Genomic DNA, 22,325 nt, shown 5'->3' with positions numbered 1-22,325 from the left:
AATTTCTTCTCTCAGAGGGTTGTAAATCTATGGAATTCTCTGCCCCAGAGAGCTGTGGGTCATTGAATATATTTAAGGCGGAGATAGACAGATATTTGAGTGAAAAGGGAGTAAAGGGTTATGGGGAGCGGGCAGGGAAGTTGAGCTGAGTCCATGATCAGATCAGCCATGATCTTATTGAATGGCAGAGCAGGCTCGAGGGGCCAAATGGTCGACTCCTGCTCCTATTTCTTTTGTTCTTATAACTCCACTTTCCCACACTATCCCCATATCCGTTGATTCCCATAGTATCCAAAAAATCAATAAAACTGTATTAAATATACTCAGCAACAGAGCATCCACAGCCCTCTGGGGTAGAGAATTCCAAAGATTCACCACCGTGAGTGAAGAAACTTCTCCTCATCTCAGTCCTAACTGGCTGACCCCTTATTCTGAGACTGTGACCACTAGTTCTAGGTTCCCCAGCCGGGGGAAACATCCTCCCAACATCTACCCTCTCAAGCTCCTTAAAAGTTTTATGTTTCAATGAGAGCACCTCTCATTCTTCTAAACTCAAGGGAATATAGGCTTAGTCTACTCAATCTCTCCTCATAGGACAATTCTCTCATCCCAGGAATCAGTCTGGTGAACCTTCGTTGCACTCCCTCTAAGACAAGTATATCCTTCCTTAGGTAAGGAGACCAAAACTGTACACAATACTCCAGGTGTGGTCTCACCAGGGCCATATATAATTGTTTGGAGGCCTATAGACAACTCCCACTAATGTTTTCTGCCCCTTGGTGCTCCTTAGCTCCACCCAGACGGATTCTACATCTTGATTTTCTGAGCCAATATCCTTTCTCACTCTTGCTCTGATTTCATCTACTAACAACACCACACCACCCCCTCTTCCTTTTTGCCTGTCCTTCCTAACATCGGGTCCTTCATTGAAACATCTGTGAACTCTTGTGGAAGCAAGTCATCCTCGTTCGAGGGACCGCTTATGATGATGATATAAATGTCGTAAGACTTATTTAGTTTCATACTCTAATCCCTTTGTAATAACTGTAATAAAGGCTAACATGCCATTTGCTTTCCTAATTGCTTGCTGTACCTGCATGTTAACTTTCAGTGATTCATGTACAAGGACATCCAGGTCCCTCTGAACACCAACATTTCCCAATCATTTAAAAAAATTCTGCTTTTCTATTTTTTCCTACCAAAGTGGATAACTTCACAATTCTCTACATTATATTCCATCTGCCGTGCTCTTGCCCACTCACTTAACCTGTCTATATCCCTTTGCATCCTCTTTGCGCCCTCCTGATAGCTTACTTTCCTACCTAACTTTGTATCGTCAACAATTGTGGACATATTACATACGTTCCCCTCATCTAAGTCATTGATATAGCTGAGGCCCAAGCACTGATCCTTGTGGTACCCCACTAGTTACAATGTGCCAACCTGAAAATGACCCATTTATTCCTACTCTGGAATGCAAAAATAACCCCAGGCTACTATCCTCTGCTGTTTACCATCTTCTTAAACCCCTTTCCCCTGTCTCCACCACACTCACCTCCAACAAGAAGTGTGAGGAGCTCATGGACTTTTTTGTCTCAAAGATTGACACCATCCGATCAGCTGCCTCTGCGAGTTCCCTTCCTTTCCCTAGTCCACCGGGCCAAAATTCCTCTGAGGCTCCTCCCCTGCCCTAGCCCTAAACTCACATCTTTCTCTAGTTTCTCTCCAATCTCCCCTCTTGACCTTTCCACGCTCATCATGTCCATGAGGCCCACTTCCTGCTCCCTTGACCCTATTCCTACTAAACTGCTGACCATCTGACTTCCTTTTCTGGCTCCCATGTTAGCCGACATTGTTAATGGTTCTTTCTCCTCAGGTACTGTCCCCCCTCCTTCAAATCTGCCGTCATCACCCCTCTCCTCAAAAAACAAACCCTTGACCCCACTGTGCTTGCTAGCAACTGCCCCATCTCCAACCTCCCTTTTCCCTCCAAAGTCCTTGAACATGTTGTCGCCTCCCAAATCCGTGACCATCTTTCCCCGAACTCCATGTTTGAATCCCTTCAATCTGGTTTCTGTCCCTGCCACAGTACTGAAACAGCTCTCATCAAAGTTACCAATGGCATCCTTTGTGACTGTGACAAAGGTAAACTATCCCTCCTCTATCTCCTGGACCTCCATCCTCCTCCAACGCCTTTCCACCATCGTCCAGCTGGGTGGGACTGCATTTGCCTGGTTCCATTCTTATCTATCTAATCGTAGCCAGACAATCTCCTGCAATGGCTTCTCTTCCCGCTCCCGCATCATTACCTCTGGTGTTCCCCCAGGATCTATCCTTGGCCCCCTTCTATTTTTCAACTATATGCTGCCCCTTGGCAACTTCATCCGAAAACACGGAGTCAGATTCCACATGTACATTGACGACACCCAGCTCTGCCTCGCCACCACTTCTCTCGACCCCTCCATGGTCTCTAAATGTTGTCCAACATCCAGTACTGGATGAGCAAAAATTTTCTCCAATTAAATATTAGGAAGACAGAAGCCATTGTCTTTGGTCCCCACCACAAGCTGTGTTCCCTAGCCACCGACTCTATCCCTCTCCCTAGCATCTATCTGAGGCTAAACCACACTGTTCGCAACCTAGGCATCATATTTGACCATGAAATGACTTTCCGGCCACATATCCGCGGCATAACTAAAATCGCCTATTTCCACCTCCGTAACATTACCCGCATCCACCCCTGTCTCAGCTCTTCTGCTGCTGAAACCCTCATCCATGCCTTTGTTACCTCTAGACTTGACTACTCCAACGCACTCCTGGCTGGCCTCCCACATTCTACACGACGTAAACTTGAGGTCATCCAAAGCTCGGCAGCCCATGTCCTAACTCACACCAAGTCCTGATCACCCATCACCCCTGTGTTCGCTGACCTATATTGGCTCCCGGTTAAGTAACACCTTGATTTTAAAATTCTTATCCTTGTTTACAAATCCCTCCATGGCCTCGCCCTCCCTATCTCTGTAATCGCTTTCACCCTCAGAACCCCACAACATGTCTGCGCTCCTCAAATTCTGCCCTCTTGAACATCCCTGATTATAACTGCTCAACCATTGGTGGAAAGCCTTCTGCTGCTTTTTCCCTAAGCTCTAGAACTCCCTCCCTAAACCTCTCTGGCTCTCCACCTCTCTTTCCTCTTTTAAGACGTTCCTTAAAAACGACCTCTTTAACCAAGCTTTTGGTCATCTGCCGTAATTTCTTCTTATGTGGCTCGGTGTCAAATGTATTTATTTTGTCTTATAACACTGCTGTGAAGTACCTTGGGATGTTTTACTACGTTAAAGGAACTATATAAATACAGGTTGTTGTTGTACTCTCTGTTTTCTGTCCTTTAACCAATTCTCATTCCATGCTAATATATTACCCCCAATCCTATGAGCCCTAATTGTATAATAACCTCTTGTGTGGCACCTTATCGAATAGTTACTGAAAATCCAAATACATTACATCTATTAGTTCCCCCTTGTTATGTATGTATGTCAATGTATGTACTGTAATATCAGACCACTGAATGTACCTTCACCCTATATACACCATACCTGTACCACTAGAGGGTGCTACTGCTGAAGACCCTAAGGGTCACCTGTACACTGCTGATAACCAAGTATAAAAGGGAGCTCAGCTCTTGGTGTCCTCACTCTAGGAGCTGCAATAAATGGACTAAGGTCACTACAGTTCAAGTGCTATACCCTTACCTCGTGGAGTCGTTATTAGAGTGCTTGCATATACTACAACTGACGACGAGATTACGAATTTCCACACACATGTCTAACCTAAGCAACTTCCAACAATTTACTGATGGGGAAGATTGGAATGCCTTTGTGGAAAGGCTCGAACATTATTTCATCGCGAACCACCTGGCTGGAGACACACCGACCTCTCTGGCGGACAAGCGCAGAGCCATCCTGCTCAGCAGTTATGGGCCCACTGTCCACGGCCTCATCGGGAACCTGCTAGCCCCAGCGAAGACGACAACCAAGACTTCTGCAGAGCTTGTAACTATAATACAAGAACAACTCAAACCTAAAGAGAGCATCCTCACAGCCAGACACCAGTTCTACACCCACCGGTGGCCTGAAGGCCAAGAAATTGCTAAATATGCTGCAGATCTGAGAAGATTGGCTGCACCGTGTGATTTTGGCGACCACCTCACCGAAGCATTAAGGGACATCTTCGTTATTGGAATCGGCCACGAGGGCCTCCTGCATAAACTGCTCTCTGCGGACACTACAGTCAACCTGCTGAATGCAATCAAGTGAGCCAGGTATTCATGATTTCGGTCTGCGACTCCACCCAGGACTCTAACCCGACGAGTACAGTGAACCGAATGGCTCACCTGTCAGAGGCAAGACTGCTGCCCCAATTCCCGCAACCCTGAGTCCGCCACATGGGGCCAACCGGCTAGCCCCATGCTGGTGCTATGGAGGATACCACAGGGCCCACCAGTGCCGATACAAAGACACTACCTGCAAAGGCTGCAACACTAAAGGTCATCTTCAGCGAATGTGTAGAAGAAGTTTTACTCACCGAGTCGCTGAAGAGTTGGCCGATCACCTGGGCTCCAGGGCTGATGAAGACGAAGCGGCTCAGCCCCTGGAAGAGGTGTACAGAGCTCCACCGAGAGTTCCCCGTGGAAAATGGAAGTAGAAATCAACGGTGTTCCAGTCTCGATGGAGATCGACACAGGGGCGAGCCAATTGCTGATGAATCAGATGGCCTTCAAGAAACTCTGGGACAATCCCGCTGAACGACCCAAAATGTCCCCAGTCCAGGCGAAGCTGCTCACCTACACAAAAAGCACCATCCCAGTCGTTGGCAGCGTGGATGTCCAGGTGTCCCATGGCGGTGCGATGCACAAGCTTCCTTTGTGGATCGTTGCCGGTGATGGTCCAACGCTGCTGGGAAGAAGATGGATGAAGCAAATCCAAATCTGTTCGAGTGACGAAGGCCTCCGGGCCCCGGCGATCGACATCCAACGCAGCCCCAAACTTGGATCCATCGCAGCACCTGAAAATCCTACCGTCCGACTCGACTGCGTGGCGACGACACAGACTGCACAACTCAACGGCGAGATGATCCAACCTGAACGACCAGACCTCACCTTCCAGGCTCAGTGGCAGGACTCCGAGGGAAGATGATCGGCGCAGAAGATAGATTCCCGGCTTCCGTGGCAGAACCTGGGGACGAAAGGATCACCGCAGCCTACCTAGTGGAGAGAAAGAAGATGGTGCCCGCACCACGAGATGAAGCACCTGAAATCAAGATGACCGCGACCAGACCACGAGGGGCAGCGTTGAGGGAGCAACATGTGTTGCCGAGCGGCAAACCGGATTGGGGTAAAGATTGCAAGGCCCTCTGAAAGGAGACCGGCAACCCAAAACAATTAAAGGGACAGTTCCACTCTTGGCACAGCGATGCCGGTGACACTAAAGATAAAAGTGTAATTAATGAATGCGGGTATATAAATGTACTGTTAAACGGTAATGCTAATAAGAAAAATGTAACCAACAAATGCAGGTATCCAAATGTAACCTTGCACAGAGATACTGATAGTACACAGGAAAGCGTTGTAATTGACAAATGTGAAAGTGTAAAGAGAAATAACAATGTCGAGTCGGCTAGTTGCGGTCGGAGCCAGTGTATCATGAATGCTAATAAAATGAGAAATGATGCCGGGTTCTACATGTATGCCGACAATGCCAAAGGAAACCCCCTGTGGGAAACACCCAGGTCCAGCGGGCTACCTGATCATGTAGCCTGCGCTTCCGGGACCAGTGTGCTGCTCCAGAGAGGGTTCACACACACCCAGTGGGAGCATACCCACTGCAGGGACAGCGGTCAATGGACGGCACAGCCACCACCACTGGCAACCTGCCCCAGATCAGCCCTACCCACCCCCCGGCCACCAGGACCAGCACTGGGAACAAGAGGCCAGAACCCTCCAGCTTTCCCGGCGGGACCTGGGATGACCAGACTTCCACCACCATGAAGGGCAGCAAGGCGACCCTACAGCCCCCAAAAGAGGACAAGGAGGCCATACCACCATGTGGTTCTGCCCACCACTAAACGTCCTCATTCACTCAATCAATAATGTTTGTACCTTACCTATAACATGTACTTGCTCCACCACTGCGGAATCCTCAAACAGTGACATGGTCTATGTATGGGGCGGGGGGAAATGGATGTGCAGCCATGAACACATGGATCACACCCGGAACTCACACAACCCTCACCATAAACTTCAACCATCCACTACTGACCACTTCTCCATGTCATGGCAATAAGGACTTGGGGAAGACTTAGGTGGGAGTATTGTTATGTATGTATGTCAATGTATGTACTGTAACACCAGACCACTGAATGTACCTTCACCCTCTATACACCATACCTGTACCACCAGAGGGTGCTGCTGCTGGAGACCTAAGGGTCACCTGTACACTGCTGATAACCAAGTATAAAAGGGAGCTCACCTCTTGGTGTCCTGACTCTAGGAGCTGCAATAAAGGGAATAAGGTCACTACAGTTCAAGTACTAAACCCTTACCTCGTGGAGTCATTATTAGAGTGCTTGCATATACTACACCCCTTATCTATCCTGCTATTTACAGCCACAAAAAAACTCGAACAGATTTGTCAAACACGATTTCCGTTTCATAAATCCATGTTCACTCTACCCAATCATACTCTGATTTTCTAACTCTGTTTTCACATCATTAATAATAGATTCTACTATTTTCCCTCCGACTGATGTCAGGCTAACTGGCCTGTTGTTCCCTGTTTTCTCTCTCCCTCCTTTCTGTTATATATAATTAGACTACAGTTATACTCTCTGTGTAGTCACTGTATAGTTGCATAAGACGGAAACTTGTTACCTGATGTACTATCAATAAGGTTTACACTGTGTATATACTATGCTGGCATCACTAGAGGGTGCAACTGATGGAGACCGGGGTTTCCTGCCCCTGTGGCAAAGGCTGTCCATCAGATGGCACTGCAATGGGAGACCTGAGGGTCACCTGCATAGGTGTGCAGGGCCCAGTATAAAAGGCTGCCCACCATGCTTGTGCCTCACTCTGGAGTTACAAATAAAGGACCAAGGTCACTACAGTTTGAGTACAACACATTGCCTCGTGGAGTCATTCATAAATACATTACAGACATAATACTTTCTGTAATAGCAGGGTTACACTTGCTACCTTCCAATCCATGAGGAACATTCTAGAATCTATGGAATTTTGGAAGATCAAAACCAATGCATCCACTATCTCTGTAGCCACCTCTTTTAGAACCCTTGTTAGAAATCAGGGATGCCTAAAAATGTATATGGTTATGTGATTAAAACTGTGACGGGAAAAGGCTGTGTTTAAATGGTTATGTTCAAATTGCAGATGGAAAGTCTTTTTGGATCAGAGAAATGCTTAGAAATGCTAATGTTTTGGTTTCCTATGGAAAGTATAGTTCTTTGTACTATATACAATCTCCCTGTTGCTAAGCGGTTATCTGTTGTTTTTAAGTTAAGACTTGAATCTTGTTTATGTATTTTATGTATACAGGTGCGGCATCCAAAATCTGGAGTTCCGGAATCCGAAATGTTCCGCAAATCTTCCGGGTGGAGGGGGCAGGAGAGAGGGGTTTGAGGAGACGGTTGGTAGTGGGGAAAAGGAACTGGTGTTAATTGTCCTCTCCAGGGTGATCCTTAAGTAGAGAGCAAAGGAGAGCGAGACCTGATACTGCTGCATATGGTCCAGCTGGGTCTGGTGATTGATGGCTAAACCAGTCGTGCAACAAGTAGGCTCCAGTCTGTATCTCTTGCACTAGAGTGAGCGGAGGTAGGGGCCATACCAGGTAGAGCAACCAGAGTGGGAGACAGTAAGGGCTTCACTGGGGACAAAGGCATCAAAGGGAATGGTTGCGCAGATAGACAACCGCAGAAGTATCGAGGCAAACAGAGGGCCGAAAGCTGAGCAGATGGGAGTATGATACTGCAGTTGTAAACAACTTGGTGGAGAGTTTACTTCAGGTGTAGATGCAGATAAAATTGGGGTTGGAAGGGGGTTAGGGGATTAGGAGGTGGTGAGCGTTAAAAAGAGGTGGTTGGAGATTACTTTGTCTGTGATGTAGACCATGGAAATAGAGAGGCCACATGAGATGGCAAGCTTGATGGGGTGGCTGTGAATATGGGTAGTTTATATGGAAGAAGAGATAGGGAGGACAGGAAGAGGAGGAAAGGTGAGTTGAGATTGAGTTTGAAATTACCATGAATGTGGAGTCACTCAGTGCACAAATATGATAGTGAGAATACCTTGTATCATGGCCATTCCCCATTTAATCATGTGGCAACTCCACCAAGCTTCAGTGCATGTCTTGGCACATAGTCCTGGACCATGGAACATTGTTGTCTGCAGCACCTGGTCTCGGACAGCTCTTTGCTCTGGTGGTGCAGTGAGGTTCAGACAGACCAAAGGGCATCTTCCATTAAATTGGCCTTCCATCAACAGTTGATTTTTGCCTCAGCCATTGCCAAAGCTTGGCAATGCTGCAAGCCTCTTCAGCTGAGTCGGCATTCTCATAACAGTTTCCTCAAGGTCTGCTATCAACATTTAAAAAATGGGAAGAGGGAGAATTCTGGCGACAAACACATTTTTCAAATTGAGCTTATGGTTATTTTTTTTTAGAATGAAATACATCAAATTGAGTTTCCTAATGAAGGATTGGACAGGTCTTCAATTGGGCTATTTCAGGAAAGACCAAACAGGAGTATCCACACTGCACTCTGGGGTTTGTAGTTGTTTCCCCTCTAATACAAGCAGAGCTGCGCTGGGCCACAACTACACTTCCCATAAGACAGAGCGGCAGGACTAGCGCAATAATGGACAGCCCTTCCGACCAATCAGCAGGCGGATTTGAGAGGCGGTCGCGTGGTCTGCACCAATAAGAGCGATTAGGGGCGGGATTGTCCGCTGGACGCTGCGCTGTGGGGTGTGAGCGCCGGACGGCGGTGTTTGGCGAGTGACGAGGCCTAGCATCTGTTTTCTTCTGCCTCAGCTGTGAGGAGTTGAGGCTATGGCGGCCGGTAGCGTCTTTACGGTGCTGTACCTGCTGGTAGTGTTGCCGATGACCGAATCCTCCAAGGTAAGGCCGAGCCAGGCCGGGTGGTCACACCGCAGCACCTCATGACCCGGGCCCTCAGTACACCGCTTCACCCACTGGCATTGAGTGTGTTTACATGGGCAGGCCGCCCTGCTGTCAGCAAGGGCCAGCACTGCACTAGCAAAGGCTTTGTGAATTGTGATTATTTGTTATGTACTAGGTATTTCTATATTGTATACAATACATCATTTTATACAATATGACATGTTTATATCTAGACTTGACTATTTCCTCATCATCATAGGCAGTCCCTCGGAATCGAAAAAGACTTGCTTCCACTCTTAACATGAGTTCTCAGGTGGCTGGACAGTCCAATACGAGAACCACAGTCTCTGTCACAGGTGGGACAGATAGTCGCTGAGGGTAAAGGAGGGTGGGACTGGTTTGTCGCATGCTCTTTCCGCTGCCTCTCCAACACACACCTGGCTGGCCTCCCACATTCTACCCTACTAAAAGCTGAGGTGATCTAAAACTTGGCTGCCTGTGTCCTAACTCGCACCAAGTCCCGCCCACCCATCACCCCTGTACTTGCTGACCTACATTGACTCCCGGTTAAGCAACGCCTCGATTTCAAAATTCTCATCCTTATTTTCAAATCCCTCCATTCACCCCCACCCCCCCGAGATGTCTGCGCTCCTCTAATTCTGTCCTTCTGAGCATCCCTGATTGTAATCGTTCAACCATTGGTGGCTGTGCCTTCTGTTGCCTAAGCCCCAAGCTCTGGAACTCCCTGCCTAAACCGCTCCGCCTGTCTACCTCTCTTTCCTCCTTCAAGACGCTCCTCAAAACATACCTCTTCCTGCACTAATTTCTACTTATGCAGCTCGATGTCAAATTTTTATCGCATAATACTCCTGTGAAGTGCCATGGGATGTTTCACTATGTTAAAGGTGCTGTTTTTTGTTGTGTATACAATGTGACCTGTTTTATATACAACATATGTTTATATACATGTTTGTACAATATAACCTGTATATGTTTATATACAATGTATATATGTTACAATATAACATGCATGTTACAATATAGGCAGGGGAGAGGGGTTTGAGGAGATGGTTGGTAGTGGAGAAAATTATATATATAATGACATGTTCATTTATAATGTCACATGTTTGTATGTGTGTGTAATGTTTATATGTGCGTGTGTATATTATAGAACTGGTGTGAATGTTTGTGTGTTTTTATATATATATATATATAACATTATATCTGATTATATGTGTATGTTTAACATGTGTGTGTATGTGTATATAAAATGTAACGTGTGTGAATGTAGGGAATTTTAAACTGAAAACAAAATGTTGACAATACACAACAGATCCATCAGCCTCTCTGAGAAGATATTTTAATGATTTGGGTGCAAAATTCCCAACTGTCTAACCTTTGGCCCTGTATCTGCCATGATACTTCTGCAGCTATCGATCTGCTCGATCACACCTTTCCCTTAGAAACATAGAAACATAGAAATTAGGTGCAGGAGCAGGCCATTTGGCCCTTCGAGCCTGCACTGCCATTCAGTAAGATCATGGCTGATCATTCAAGCTCAGTACCCCTTTCCTGCTTTCTCTCCATACCCCTTGATCCCTTTGGTCGTAAGGGCCACATCTAACTCCCTTTTGAATATATCTAACGAACTGGCCTCAACAACCTTCTGCGGTAGAGAATTCCACAGGTTAACCACTCTGAGTGAAGAAGTTTCTCCTCATCTCGGTCCTAAATGGCTTACCCCTTATTCTTAGACTGTGACCCCTGGCTCTGGAACTCCCCAGCATCGGGAATATTCTTCCTGTCTGTAACCTGTCCAGTCCCGTCAGAATTTTATATGTTTCTATGAGATCCCCTCTCATTCTTCTAAACTTCAGTGGATTCAAGCCCAGTTGATCCAGTCTCTCCTCATATCTCAGTCCTGCCATCCCTGGAATCAGTCTGGTGAACCTTCGCTGTACTCCCTCAATAGCAAGTACGCCCTTCCTCAGATTAGGAGACCAAAACTGAACATACTATTCTAGGTGTGGCCTCACCAAGGCTCTGTACAACTGCAGTAAGACCTTCCTGCTCCTATACTCAAATCCTCTATCTATGAAGGCCAACATGCCATTTGCTGCCTTCACCACCTGCTGTACCTGCATGCCAAACTTCAATGACTGATGTACCATGACACCCAGGTCTCGTTGCACCTGTCCAAGTCACCCTGCAGCCTCTTAGCATCCTCCTCACAGCTCACACCGCCACCCAGCTTAGTGTCATCTGCAAACTTGGAGATATTACATTAAATTCCTTCATCTAAATCATTAATGTATATGGTAAATAGCTGGGGTCCCAACACTGAACCCTGCGGCACCCCACTGGTCACTGTTGCCATTCTGAAAAGGACCCGTTTATTCCGACTCTCTGCTTCCTGTCTGCCAACCAGTTTTCAATCCACGTCAATACATTACCTCCAATACCATGTACTTTAATTTTGCACACTAAGCTCTTGTGTGGGACCTTGTCAAAAGCCTTTTGAAAGTCCAAATACACCATATCCACCGGTTCTCCCTTGTCCACTCTACTAGTTACATCCTCAAAAAACTCTAGAAGATTTGTCGAGCATGATTTCCCTTTCATAAATCCATGCTGACTTGAACCGATCCTGACACTGCTTTCCAAATGCGTTGCTATTTCATCTTTAATAATTGATTCCAACATTTTCCCCACCATTGGTCAGGCTAACCGGTCTATAATTCCCTGTTTTCTCTCTCCCTCCTTTTTTAAAAAGTGTTACATTAGCTATCCTCCAGTCCATAGGAACTGATCCAGAGTCAATCGAATGTTGGAAAATTATGACCAATGCATCCACCATTTCTCGGGCCACTTCCTGAAGTATTTTGGGATGCAGCCTATCAGGCCCTAGGGATTTATCGGCCTTCAATCCCATCAATTTTCCTAACACAATTTCCTGACTAATAAGGGTTTCCTTCAGTTCCTCCTTTTCGCTAGACCCTCGAACCCCTAGTATTTCCGGAAGGTTATTTGTGTCTTCCTTTGTGAAAGCAGAACCAAAGTATTTATTTAACTGGTCTGCCATTTCTTTGTTCCCCATTATAAATTCACCTGAATCTGACTGCAAGGCACCTACGTTTGTTTTCACTAATCTTTTTCTCTTCACATATCTATAGAAGCTTTTGCAGTCAGTTTTTATGTTCCCTGCAAGCTTCCTCTCATACTCTATTTTCCCCCTCCTAATTAGACCCTTTGTCCTCTGCTGAATTCTAAATTTCTCCCAGTCCTTAGGTTTGCTGCTTTTTCTGGCCAATTTATATGCCTCTTCGTTGGATTTAACACTATCCCTAATTTCTCTTGTTAGCCACGGTTGAGCTACCTTCCCCGTTTTATTTTTACTTCAGACAGGGATGTACAATTGTTGAAGTTGATCCACGTGATCTATAAATGTCTGCCATTGCCTATCCACTGTCAACCCTTTAAGTATCATTTGCCAGTCTATCCTAGCCAATTCACATCTCATACAATCAAAGTTACCTTTCCTTAAGTTCAGGACCCTAGTCTCTGAATTAACTGTCACTCTCCATCTTAATAAAGAATTCTACCATATTATGGTCACTCTTCCCCAGGGGGCCACCGCACAACAAGATTGCTAATTAGTCCTCTCTCATTACACAGCACCCAGTCTAGGATGGCCAGCTCTCTAGTTGGTTTCTTGACATATTGGTCTAGAAAGCCATCCCTAATACACTCCAGGAAATCCTCCTCCACTGCATTGGGCTAACCAAGCTGGTAGCAATCTATTTGTAGATTAAAGTCGCCCATGATAACTGCTGTACCTTTATTGCACGCATCCCTAATTTCTTGTTTGATGCCATCCCCAACCTCGCTACTACTGTTTGGTGGTCTGCACACAACTCCCACTAGTGTTTTCTGCCCTTGTCCCCAGTAAAATCCTTACTCTTTCCCACATTGGTTGTGCCATTTCTGCCCCCCCCCCCCCCCCCACCACTTGTATGGCCCCCATCTTTACTCCCAAAAGTCCAAGGGATGCAAACGTGAATGTATATATGCCTCCAATCTCCTTCGGCTCTAATTTTTGTCTGATAACGCACCTATCAAGTACCTTAAGACGTCTCACTATGTTAAATATAAGTTGTCAGAAATAGCTGATGCAGATGAATCATCTGTGTTTTTCCAGTATTTTCTGTTGTCACTGGGCCTGCTTTGCATATTTTGGTACCTGTATTGCAAAGCCATAGGAATAACCACACTTTGAGCTTCAATGTGTCAATTCACTGCCACCACCAGGAACAGACCTGTAAGCACCAGTGCTTCACCTATTGTTATGCAGTTCAAAATGCTCTCTCTGGACACAGTTCATGTTTGCAAGGGGAGAGCTCAAGTGGACATGGTATGGGAACATGTCTCAATCCCACCATTACATTTTACTGAATTCCCAGTCGAGAAAAACCTAAAACATAGGTAGAGTATATGCAAGACGGGAATTGATAGATTTTTGGATACTAAGGGAATCAAGAGAAATGGGAATAGTGCGGGAAGGTGGAGTTGAGGTAGGAGATCAGCCGTGATCTTAGTGAATGGCGGAGCAGGCTCAAAGAGCCGAATAGCCTACTCTTATTTATTCTGTTACCAAGATACAACTGAAGCATCACTTCCTCATTCTTGAATTCCAAACCCTTTGAGCTTATGGCCAACATTTGACTTTTTCATTACGTTTTGCACATCTGCACGAGCTTTGTGATTTGTGTTCATGGACACCTGAATCATTTTCGAACCAAGACAAGTAAATGAAGCTAAGATACAGATCAGCCAAGACCTGATTGCATTGCGGAACAGGCTCGAGGGGCTGAATGGCCACCTCCTGTTCCTGTTTTCCTAACTTGGTGTGGTATTTACTTGGAGTCTGCCCTTGGTCCGCAACTTCAAATTGCTGAAGTACCCACGCTGCCAGCACACTGTAGGACCAAGGCATTGTTGGACTGGCAACAGAGTGTAATTCTGAAAATCAGAGTTCCGACGAAAGGTCACCTTCCTGAAACGTTGGCCTGGAAATCCCAGCCTCCCCGTGTCCGTACTGAGTGTCTACAGACCCGGGAAGACATCACAAAAGCCGGATTTCAGCGCACAATGCGCAAGCGCTGAAAACCGGCTTTTCCGATCTGTCGAGCTGGAGCTTGACAGATTGCACGCATGTCGGGAGCGAGGACATTTGCAAGGGCAAGATTGCAGGATTTATCCATATTTTGCCCAGCAAATGTCCTCAAAACTCTTGTGCCTGATAAAAGCAGGTGCATAGCCTACTTTTACAGACGTAAGAGTTTTAAAACATACAAAAATATAATTAAATTAAATTAAAAAAACACATTTTATTGTTAAAAAACCCTGCTCGCTAAGGTAAGTTTATTTTTAACCCTAATTACAAAACTTTAAAAAAATCAGAAAAATTTTTTCTAAGGCATTTATTAACTTTAATTCAATTAATTTTAATGATGAGGTGTGTTTTTTATTTTTTAGCATGGTGTTTAGTGTGTTTTTTTTCTCATTAATAGCAATGAGAACTCGTAGATACGGAGTTCTCATTGCTGTTAATGAGAACGCTGTGGAATACTGTACCCTGTACCTGATTGGTTGTGCAGTCACAACGCCTCCTGCGAAAATGCTGAGCAAGGGACAAGATCGACCCCACAGGCAGGGCCGTCCCCCAGGCAACTCGCACACATTCTGTGCAAACTGGTGTGAGGGCTGTGGTGGGAGTTGTGGGGAGTGTGTGAGCAGGGTAGCTGCAGCCTGTGGCTGGCACAGCAGGCCAAGAAAGGTTAGGGGAGGGAATCAAACCTCTGTCTTGGATTTTGGGCTAAAACAATTGTGCTTGTGATGCTCTGGAGCTGACGGTCAAACCTTTAGCATATATATATTAAAGATCAAAACTCAAACATTTGTTTAAAAAAATAAACTATACTTAACTAAATGGCAAGTGTTTCCCCTTTGTGCAACACTCTGCTCCAGTGATGAAGGTGTTTAGAGAAATGGACTAATTCTTTGACTCTCCTGTATGCCCTGTAAACTCCTGCCTAAATCTGCTGTGCCCTGTCTATTTATTCTCTAGTATGCTGCCTCTGTTTTTTGGGGTACCTATTTCTGTTCACATTGCCATGTGCCAGGAGAGTTACATTGTGGTCTTGAATGGTCGCCATCATCCTTGATTGACTGCCAAGCAATGTGTATCTGTGGGATGAGCCAATCATAAAAAATAGGTGCAGGAGTAGGCCATTCGGTCCTTCGAGCCTGCACCACCATTCAATAAGATCATGGCTGATCATTCAACCTCAGTACCCCTTTCCTGCTTTCTCTCCATACCCCAATCCTGACACTCTTTCTCCCCCATCGTCCCCCCCCCCTTCCCCTGCGATCCTGTGTTCTAATGCTCATCAATAACGGGTTTCTACAGATATTCCACTCTCTGGAGCCTGTTTTGTTCCAAGGGAGAGGCTGGAGTTGATTGCTGTTCTTTATCTAACATGGACGGTACTGAATGGGCAGTAGTTTGAGGTGATGTCACAAAAATTACTCATAATTCAGCACATATTGACAACCTCATTCAGAGAGACGGAAAGGCTATAGAATAGGAAGCAGAGAAAATATATAGATATCAAAAGGTACCTATGCAGATATGCCTCACAAGTGGATGCAGTGAGCTTCCTGCACAGGATAGGATTATGCAAGTGTTATTTAAAAAAAAACACTTCAAACAATTATTCCAAGATCTTTCACTTAGTCTGATGTTAAATTGTGATCACCAAAGTACGGGGATATGAAGCATTCGCAGCTCGGGTATGGTAAAGCCAGAGGCAGAGTAAACACCTCTTTACTGTACTCTATCTAATTAGTGTTAACCCCCACATCAGGAGCACCTTTTGGTACCTATGTATTTTATCCAGTCTTTCAGTCTCTCTGAATGAGGGTGCCAATTTGTGCTGAATTATGAGCAATTTTTGCTGTGGATTTGCAGCCATTTGGGAACTGGTTGGAGATTGTGTTCAGTTTCTGCTCCCTGTTTTCCAATCCTACCCCAAAAGGAAGATTAGAAAAATACAGATTACAGCTTGGGAAACCTGATTCTGTAAAACACCAACACATTTTACTTTGATCTGTGATTCAGAAATGGAATCAGTCCTGACTGGCTATGAGACATGTATAGGATACGCTATGGAAGCCGTGGGTTATCGATAGAATCCATTCAGGTTGGCAGTGAGAGAGAGTGGGGTTATGGGAAACAAGTATCCCAGGGAATGGGCCTCGGAACGTGGGGCTATGATGGGAGTGTCTCATGAGATGGTTTGTTCTTGGAGGTGCTTTATGGAATTGGAGCCTGTAGTTGTTGGTGTAAAGTGATCAGGCTCATTGACCCACATTAGGTGATGTGACTGAGGTAGCATGGAGGTTTTTGGTGGCAGCTGTTTACATCTTGCAGTACTGGTAGCATTTTAAGGCAGATTGTGAGAAAAGGACTCGTTCATTTGGGGAAAATTAATGATCGCTGAATTCTACCGGATTGATTTTGACACTTGGCATGATACTGGAAAGTGGATTTAAGTGTCTGATTGAGACAGTCGGCAGAGAAATAAACCATGTATGAAACCCACACATGCTGTTACTATAAGTTGACACCATTATATATGGCTTATTAGAAACATAGAAACATAGAAAATAGGTGCAGGAGTAGGCCATTCGGCCCTTTGAGACTGCACCACCATTCAATGTGATTATGGCTGATCATTCACTTCAGTACCCCCTTCCCGCTTTCTCTCCATACCCCTTGATCCCTTTAGCCATAAGGGCCACATCTAATTCCCTCTTGAATATATGCAATGAACTGGCATCAACGACTCTCTGCGGCAGGGAATTCCACAGGTTAACAACTCTCTGAGTGAAGAAGTTTCTCCTCATCTCAGTCCTAAATGGCCTACCCCTTATCCTTAGACTGTGTCCCTTGGTTCTGGACTTCCCCAACATCGGGAACATTATTCCCGCATCTAACCTAACCTGTCCCGTCCCGTCAGAATCTTAATACGTTTCTATGAGATCCCCTCTCATCCTTCTAAACTCCAGTGTATAAAGGCCCAGTTGATCCAGTCTCTCCTCATATGACAGTCCAGCCATCCCTGGAATCAGTCTGGTGAACCTTCGCTGCACTCCCTCAATAACAAGAACGTCCTTACTCAGATTAGGAGACCAAAACTGAACACAATATTCCAAGTGAGGCCTCACCAAGGCCCTGTACAACTGCAGTAAGACCTCCCTGCTCCTATACTCAAATCCCCTAGCTATGAAGGCCAACATGCCATTTGCCGCCTTCACCACCTGCTGTACCTGCATGCCAACTTTCAATGACTGATGAACCATGACACCCAGGTCTCGTCGCAACTCCCCTTTTCCTAATCTGCCGCCATTCAGATAATATTCTGCCTTCGTGTTTTTGCCACCAAAGTGGATAACCTCACATTTATCCACAATATACTGCATCTGCCATGCATTTGCCCACTCTCCTAACCTGTCCAAATCACCCTGAAGCCTCTTAGCATCCACCTCACAGCTCACACCGCCACCCAGTTTAGTGTCATCTGCAAACTTGGAGATATTATCCTCAATTCCTTCATCCAAATCATTAATATATATTGTGAAGAGCAGGGGTCCTGCAGTACTCCACTAGTTACTGCCTCCCATTCCGAAAAGGAGCCGTTTATCCCGACTCTCTGCTTCCTGCCTGCCAACCAATTCTCTATCCACGCCAGTACATTACCCCCACTACCATGTGCCTTGATCTTGTACACCAATCTCTTGTACTTTGTCAAAGGCCTTTTGAAAGTCCAAATACACCACATCCACTGGGTTCTCCCTTGTCCACTCTACTAGTTACATCCTCAAAAAATTCCAGAAGATCGGTCAAGCATGATTTCCCTTTCATAAATCCATGCTGACTTGGACCGATCCTGTCACCTCTTTCCAAATGTGCTGCTATGTCATCCTTAATAACAAATTCCAACATTTTCCCCATTACTGATGTCAGGCTAACCGGTCTATAATTACCCGTTTTCTCTCTCCCTCCTTTTTTTTTTTAAAAGTGGTGTTACATTAGCTACCCTCCAGTCAATAGGAACTGATCCAGAGTCTATACACTGTTGGAAAATGATTACCAATGCATCCACTATATCCAGGGCCACCTCCTTAAGTACTCTGGGATGCAGACAATCAGGCCCTGGGGATTTATCGGCCTTCAATCCCATCAATTTCCCCAACACAATTTCCGGCCTAATAAGGATTTCCTTCAGTTCCTCCTTCTCACTAGACCCTCGGTCCCCTAGTACATCCGGAAGGTCATTTGTGTCTTCCTTCGTTCAATTGGTCTGCCATTTCTTTGTTCCCCATTATTAATTCAACTGAGTCCGACTGCAAGGGACCTACATTTGTTTTCACCAATCTTTTTCTCTTCACATATCTATAGAAACTTTTGTAGTCAGTTTTTATGTTCCCGGCAAGCTTCCTCTCATACTCTTATTTTCCCTCTCCTAATTAAACCCTTTGTCCTCCTCTGCTGAATTCTAAATTTCTCCCAGTCCTCAGGTTTGCTACTTTTTCTCGCCAATTTATATGCCTCTTCCTTGGATCTAACACTATCCTTAATTTCCCTTGTTAGCCACGGTTGAGCTACCTTCCCTATTTTATTTTTACTCCAGACAGGGATGTACAACTGTTGAAGTTCATCCATATGATCTTTAAATGTTTGTCATTGCCTATCCCCCGTCAACCCTTTAAGTATCATTTGCCAGTCTATTCTAGCCAATTCACGCCTCATGCCATCGAAGTTAGCTTTCCTTAAGTTTAGGACCCTAGTTTCTGAATTAACTGTGTCAGTCTCAATCTTAATAAAGAATTCTACCATATTATGGTCACACTTCCCCAAGGGGCCTTGCACAACAAGATTGCTAATTATTGACAACTCTGGTGAGCTATCCTTGACATAACTGTTTTAAAAAATCTCACTTTTTCTGTTTTGTTTAGAAAAAATAAATGATTTTAACTTTTGAAGTAAAAACAGAAAGAAAGAAAGGCTTACATTTCTATAGTGGTTTTCACGACCATCGGACATCTCAAAGCGCTTTGTAGCCAATGAAGTACTTTTGGAGTGTAGTCACTGTTGTAATGTAGGAAACACAGCAAGCTCCCACAAATAGCAATGTGATCATGACCAGTTCATTTGTTTTTAGTGATGTTGATTGAGGGGTAAATATTGGCCAGGACACCTGGGATAACTCGTCTGTTCTTCTTCAAAATAGTGCCATGGGATCTTTCACTTTCACCTGAGAGCGTGGCCGGGGCCTCGGTTTAATGTCTCATTTCCAACAGTACAGCACTCCCTCAGTACTGCACTGGAGTGTCAGCCCAGATTTTTGTGCTCAAGACTCTGGAGTGGGATTTGAACCCACAACAGAGAGCACATAGCAGCTCACCTTCATCAGAACTATGTCATGTTCCAAAACAATACTCATTTACATCAGAGTTCTGATCAGAAGTTCCAAGTATAAGCGCCAACCTCCTTTCCTCTCTCTGTCACCCTTCCCCCCTCTCTCTCTGTCCCTCCCCCGTCCCCCTCCCCCTCCCTGTGTGTGTGTGTTTTCTGTCCCCCCCCGGTCTCTCGGTATCCCCCTCTCTCTCCCTGTCACTTTGTATTGACCATCCTATAGTGAATTGCCAGCAATTGTTGTTTTTAATTTCAGATTCTGGCCTATGTGGTTTTCTTTATACTTCAGGTTTGGCCATGCTGCTGTTTGTAGCTCTGCTCCTTTGTTGCTTTATAAGCTTGCTTTAGGGCCAATAATGAAACATTTATCCAAAGCCCTTTATCCTTGTGACCTATTCTGTAGTGCCAAGGAGCAGGAGTTTAGAATGTGTCTTAAGTGTATTTTAGTATTGTGCGGAGATTCTTACTGATTTCTGACTGTTTCTCTAGAGCTCTGAAGATGTGAGGTGCAAGTGCATCTGTCCTCCTTACAGGAACCTGACTGGCCACATTTACAACAAGAATATCTCCCAGAAAGACTGGTAAGGGATAGTTCTAATGTCTTAATGGCGTTGTTAACAAGAACAGGCTTTTAACTAGTGCGATTTACTGCATTTGTGGCCTGGAGTCAATCTAATTGAATGAATGAAATTCTGATTTTATTATGTAGGATTCAGGGATTTTTACAGGGATTTGTGGACTGCTTTCAGCGATTCAATCCATTTTTCCATATAAACTGAAAATCAGAGGCCTTGGTTCTGAGCAGTTTATTATAAAGTCCCAGCAGCACCCGAGAGTTCATGGTAATACCAGGATGTTGATGTTTAATGGAACTCCTGAGCTACCTTGTCGTCAGGAAACTGGAATCAGTGATTGTTGGTGTGCCCCTCGAGTGGTGCAGATGAATTTACTTGTCGAGCTCCAGACACGGCGCATGCTAGCCTGCTGCTCCTCCACCTTGGTCCCACGCAGAAAAATGCATCAAAGGTTGACCCAGTCACAGACTGTTGAGAATCACTTCAATTGGCTATAAATAGTTTTTAAAGCTGATTTCTGTCCAATGAGAACTAAGTTTGCTCCTAACCGAAAATGGGGGCTATGAACTGAAAGAGAGAAAGTAGATCGGTGAAAGCTTTTAAACTTCTTTTAATAGGTTTGGAAATATGGGATGAGGTTCGATCAAGGAATACAAAACATAAAATTAAAGGTTTTAAAAAATGATTAAAAAGAGAACGTAGGGCAGTAGAACTGATGGACCAGCAGAGTTGGTGTTTATTTTTAATTGATTCCACCCAGCTGGATGACTGACGAGAGGCCTTGGAGGCGGATGGTGTGGTCAACCGTGTCAGAGGCTGCAGACAGGTTCAGAAGGACGAGGAGGGATAGTTTACCACAGTTAGTCACATAGGATGTCACTTGTGACTTTGATAAGAGCTGTTTCAGTACTGTGGCAAGGGCAGAAACCTGATTAGAGATAGGTAGTAATTACTGAAATGGCCCTTTTTTTAAAGCTGAATGGCAGGAGTGATGATTGCATGTGATCAGGTCAGTATAACATGTATTTTTACACATCAAAACATGAAGGGCCATCAATAGTCAATTAGACTTGGCCCATAGTATAATGGCCACCTGATGAGTAAAGTTAGCCACAGAAGAGGGAAGGGCAGGAATACATAGCAAGGGCCATTGCAGATAAGGTTCACCTTAATCCTGGCACAAGCATAAAATCTCATCAATTTGAACCTTTTCTTTTCAAATCATTCCCTTAAAACTAAACAGACTTCCAGTATCTAGTGTGCTTTTTTGTTTGTTTAAAGCATTAATGAGATTAAAAAGTCAGTCGTCACCTCTCTCGATAGAAATGGGAGATCCACATCTTTAGTGTTTGTTTTCCCTTTTTCCTTGTGTATGCCGGCTCTTTGCAAAACCACAATGGGAATTTCCAGTGAATAAAATGTACTGTTTTCTTGGACGGGAATTTATTTGATTAATGTTGACCTTGAGCACTTGATGTGGTGGGTTAATGTGGAGGCAGTAAAGAGGAAGCAGACTCCAGTCTATTACCCCAGGACATGGCAATTCATTTTAGCTGGGAACTGCATCAAATTTTAATTACTGTACCCAAAAGCAGGAATCTATTATAGTAAAATCACTGAGTGGGTCAAGCAGATTTTATGCAGGTGGCACTGTGATGGGTGTTTTTATAAGATGGCCTACTGGAGTTTCAACTATCTATGCAGCATCAGACTTTCACCACAAGGGTGAGGTGGGGAGGGGGGTGGTCTCTGCAACAATATACGTTGCCTGTTATCAAAAAGGCTGCCTGCAAGCCATATCTGTAACATTGTTTTTTGAGATCTGCTGTGTCTTTGTTGGTTATTGGATTGGGTCTTCCTTTTCCAACCATGCACTCATATATAAGGTCAACAGGAAAAACGTAACTCCTCCCGGGAGAAGGGTACCAGTTTTTGCAATATGCGGCAAGATCACACAGCAAGTTATAAATTATCTCACTGTGTGCAAAAAGAAATTCAGTTCCTGACCCTGTATTCTTC

At 44.9% G+C, this 22,325-nt stretch overlaps 1 protein-coding gene and 1 long non-coding RNA gene across 3 annotated transcripts in view; one reads left to right on the top strand and one right to left on the bottom strand.

Annotated features, from left to right (window-relative positions):
- LOC139228205 (uncharacterized) overlaps nt 1–8,793 on the bottom strand; it is a 56,122-nt gene extending 47,329 nt beyond the window's left edge. Inside the window, exons 1-2 of the long non-coding RNA XR_011587523.1 lie at nt 8,359–8,793; nt 6,528–6,551 (exon numbers count right to left, since the gene is read on the bottom strand). This is a non-coding gene — a long non-coding RNA (uncharacterized lncRNA). The remainder of the gene's footprint in view (nt 1–6,527; nt 6,552–8,358) is intronic.
- Nucleotides 8,794–9,012: 219 nt separating this feature from the next.
- The window catches only part of tmem9 (transmembrane protein 9), a 111,430-nt gene continuing 98,117 nt past the window's right edge, over nt 9,013–22,325 (top strand). For both annotated transcript variants that reach the window (XM_070858821.1, XM_070858820.1), the window contains exons 1-2: nt 9,013–9,188; nt 20,221–20,312. In XM_070858821.1, coding sequence (XP_070714922.1) covers nt 9,120–9,188; nt 20,221–20,312 — 161 coding nt within the window. In that variant the 5' untranslated portion in view covers nt 9,013–9,119. The remainder of the gene's footprint in view (nt 9,189–20,220; nt 20,313–22,325) is intronic.

Source organism: Pristiophorus japonicus, chromosome 17, assembly GCF_044704955.1.
Source record: "Pristiophorus japonicus isolate sPriJap1 chromosome 17, sPriJap1.hap1, whole genome shotgun sequence".
In the NCBI taxonomy this organism is placed as follows: Eukaryota; Metazoa; Chordata; class Chondrichthyes; family Pristiophoridae; genus Pristiophorus; species Pristiophorus japonicus.
Note: the sequence above shows the minus strand (reverse complement) of the source record. Positions and strands in the feature narration are given on the sequence as shown.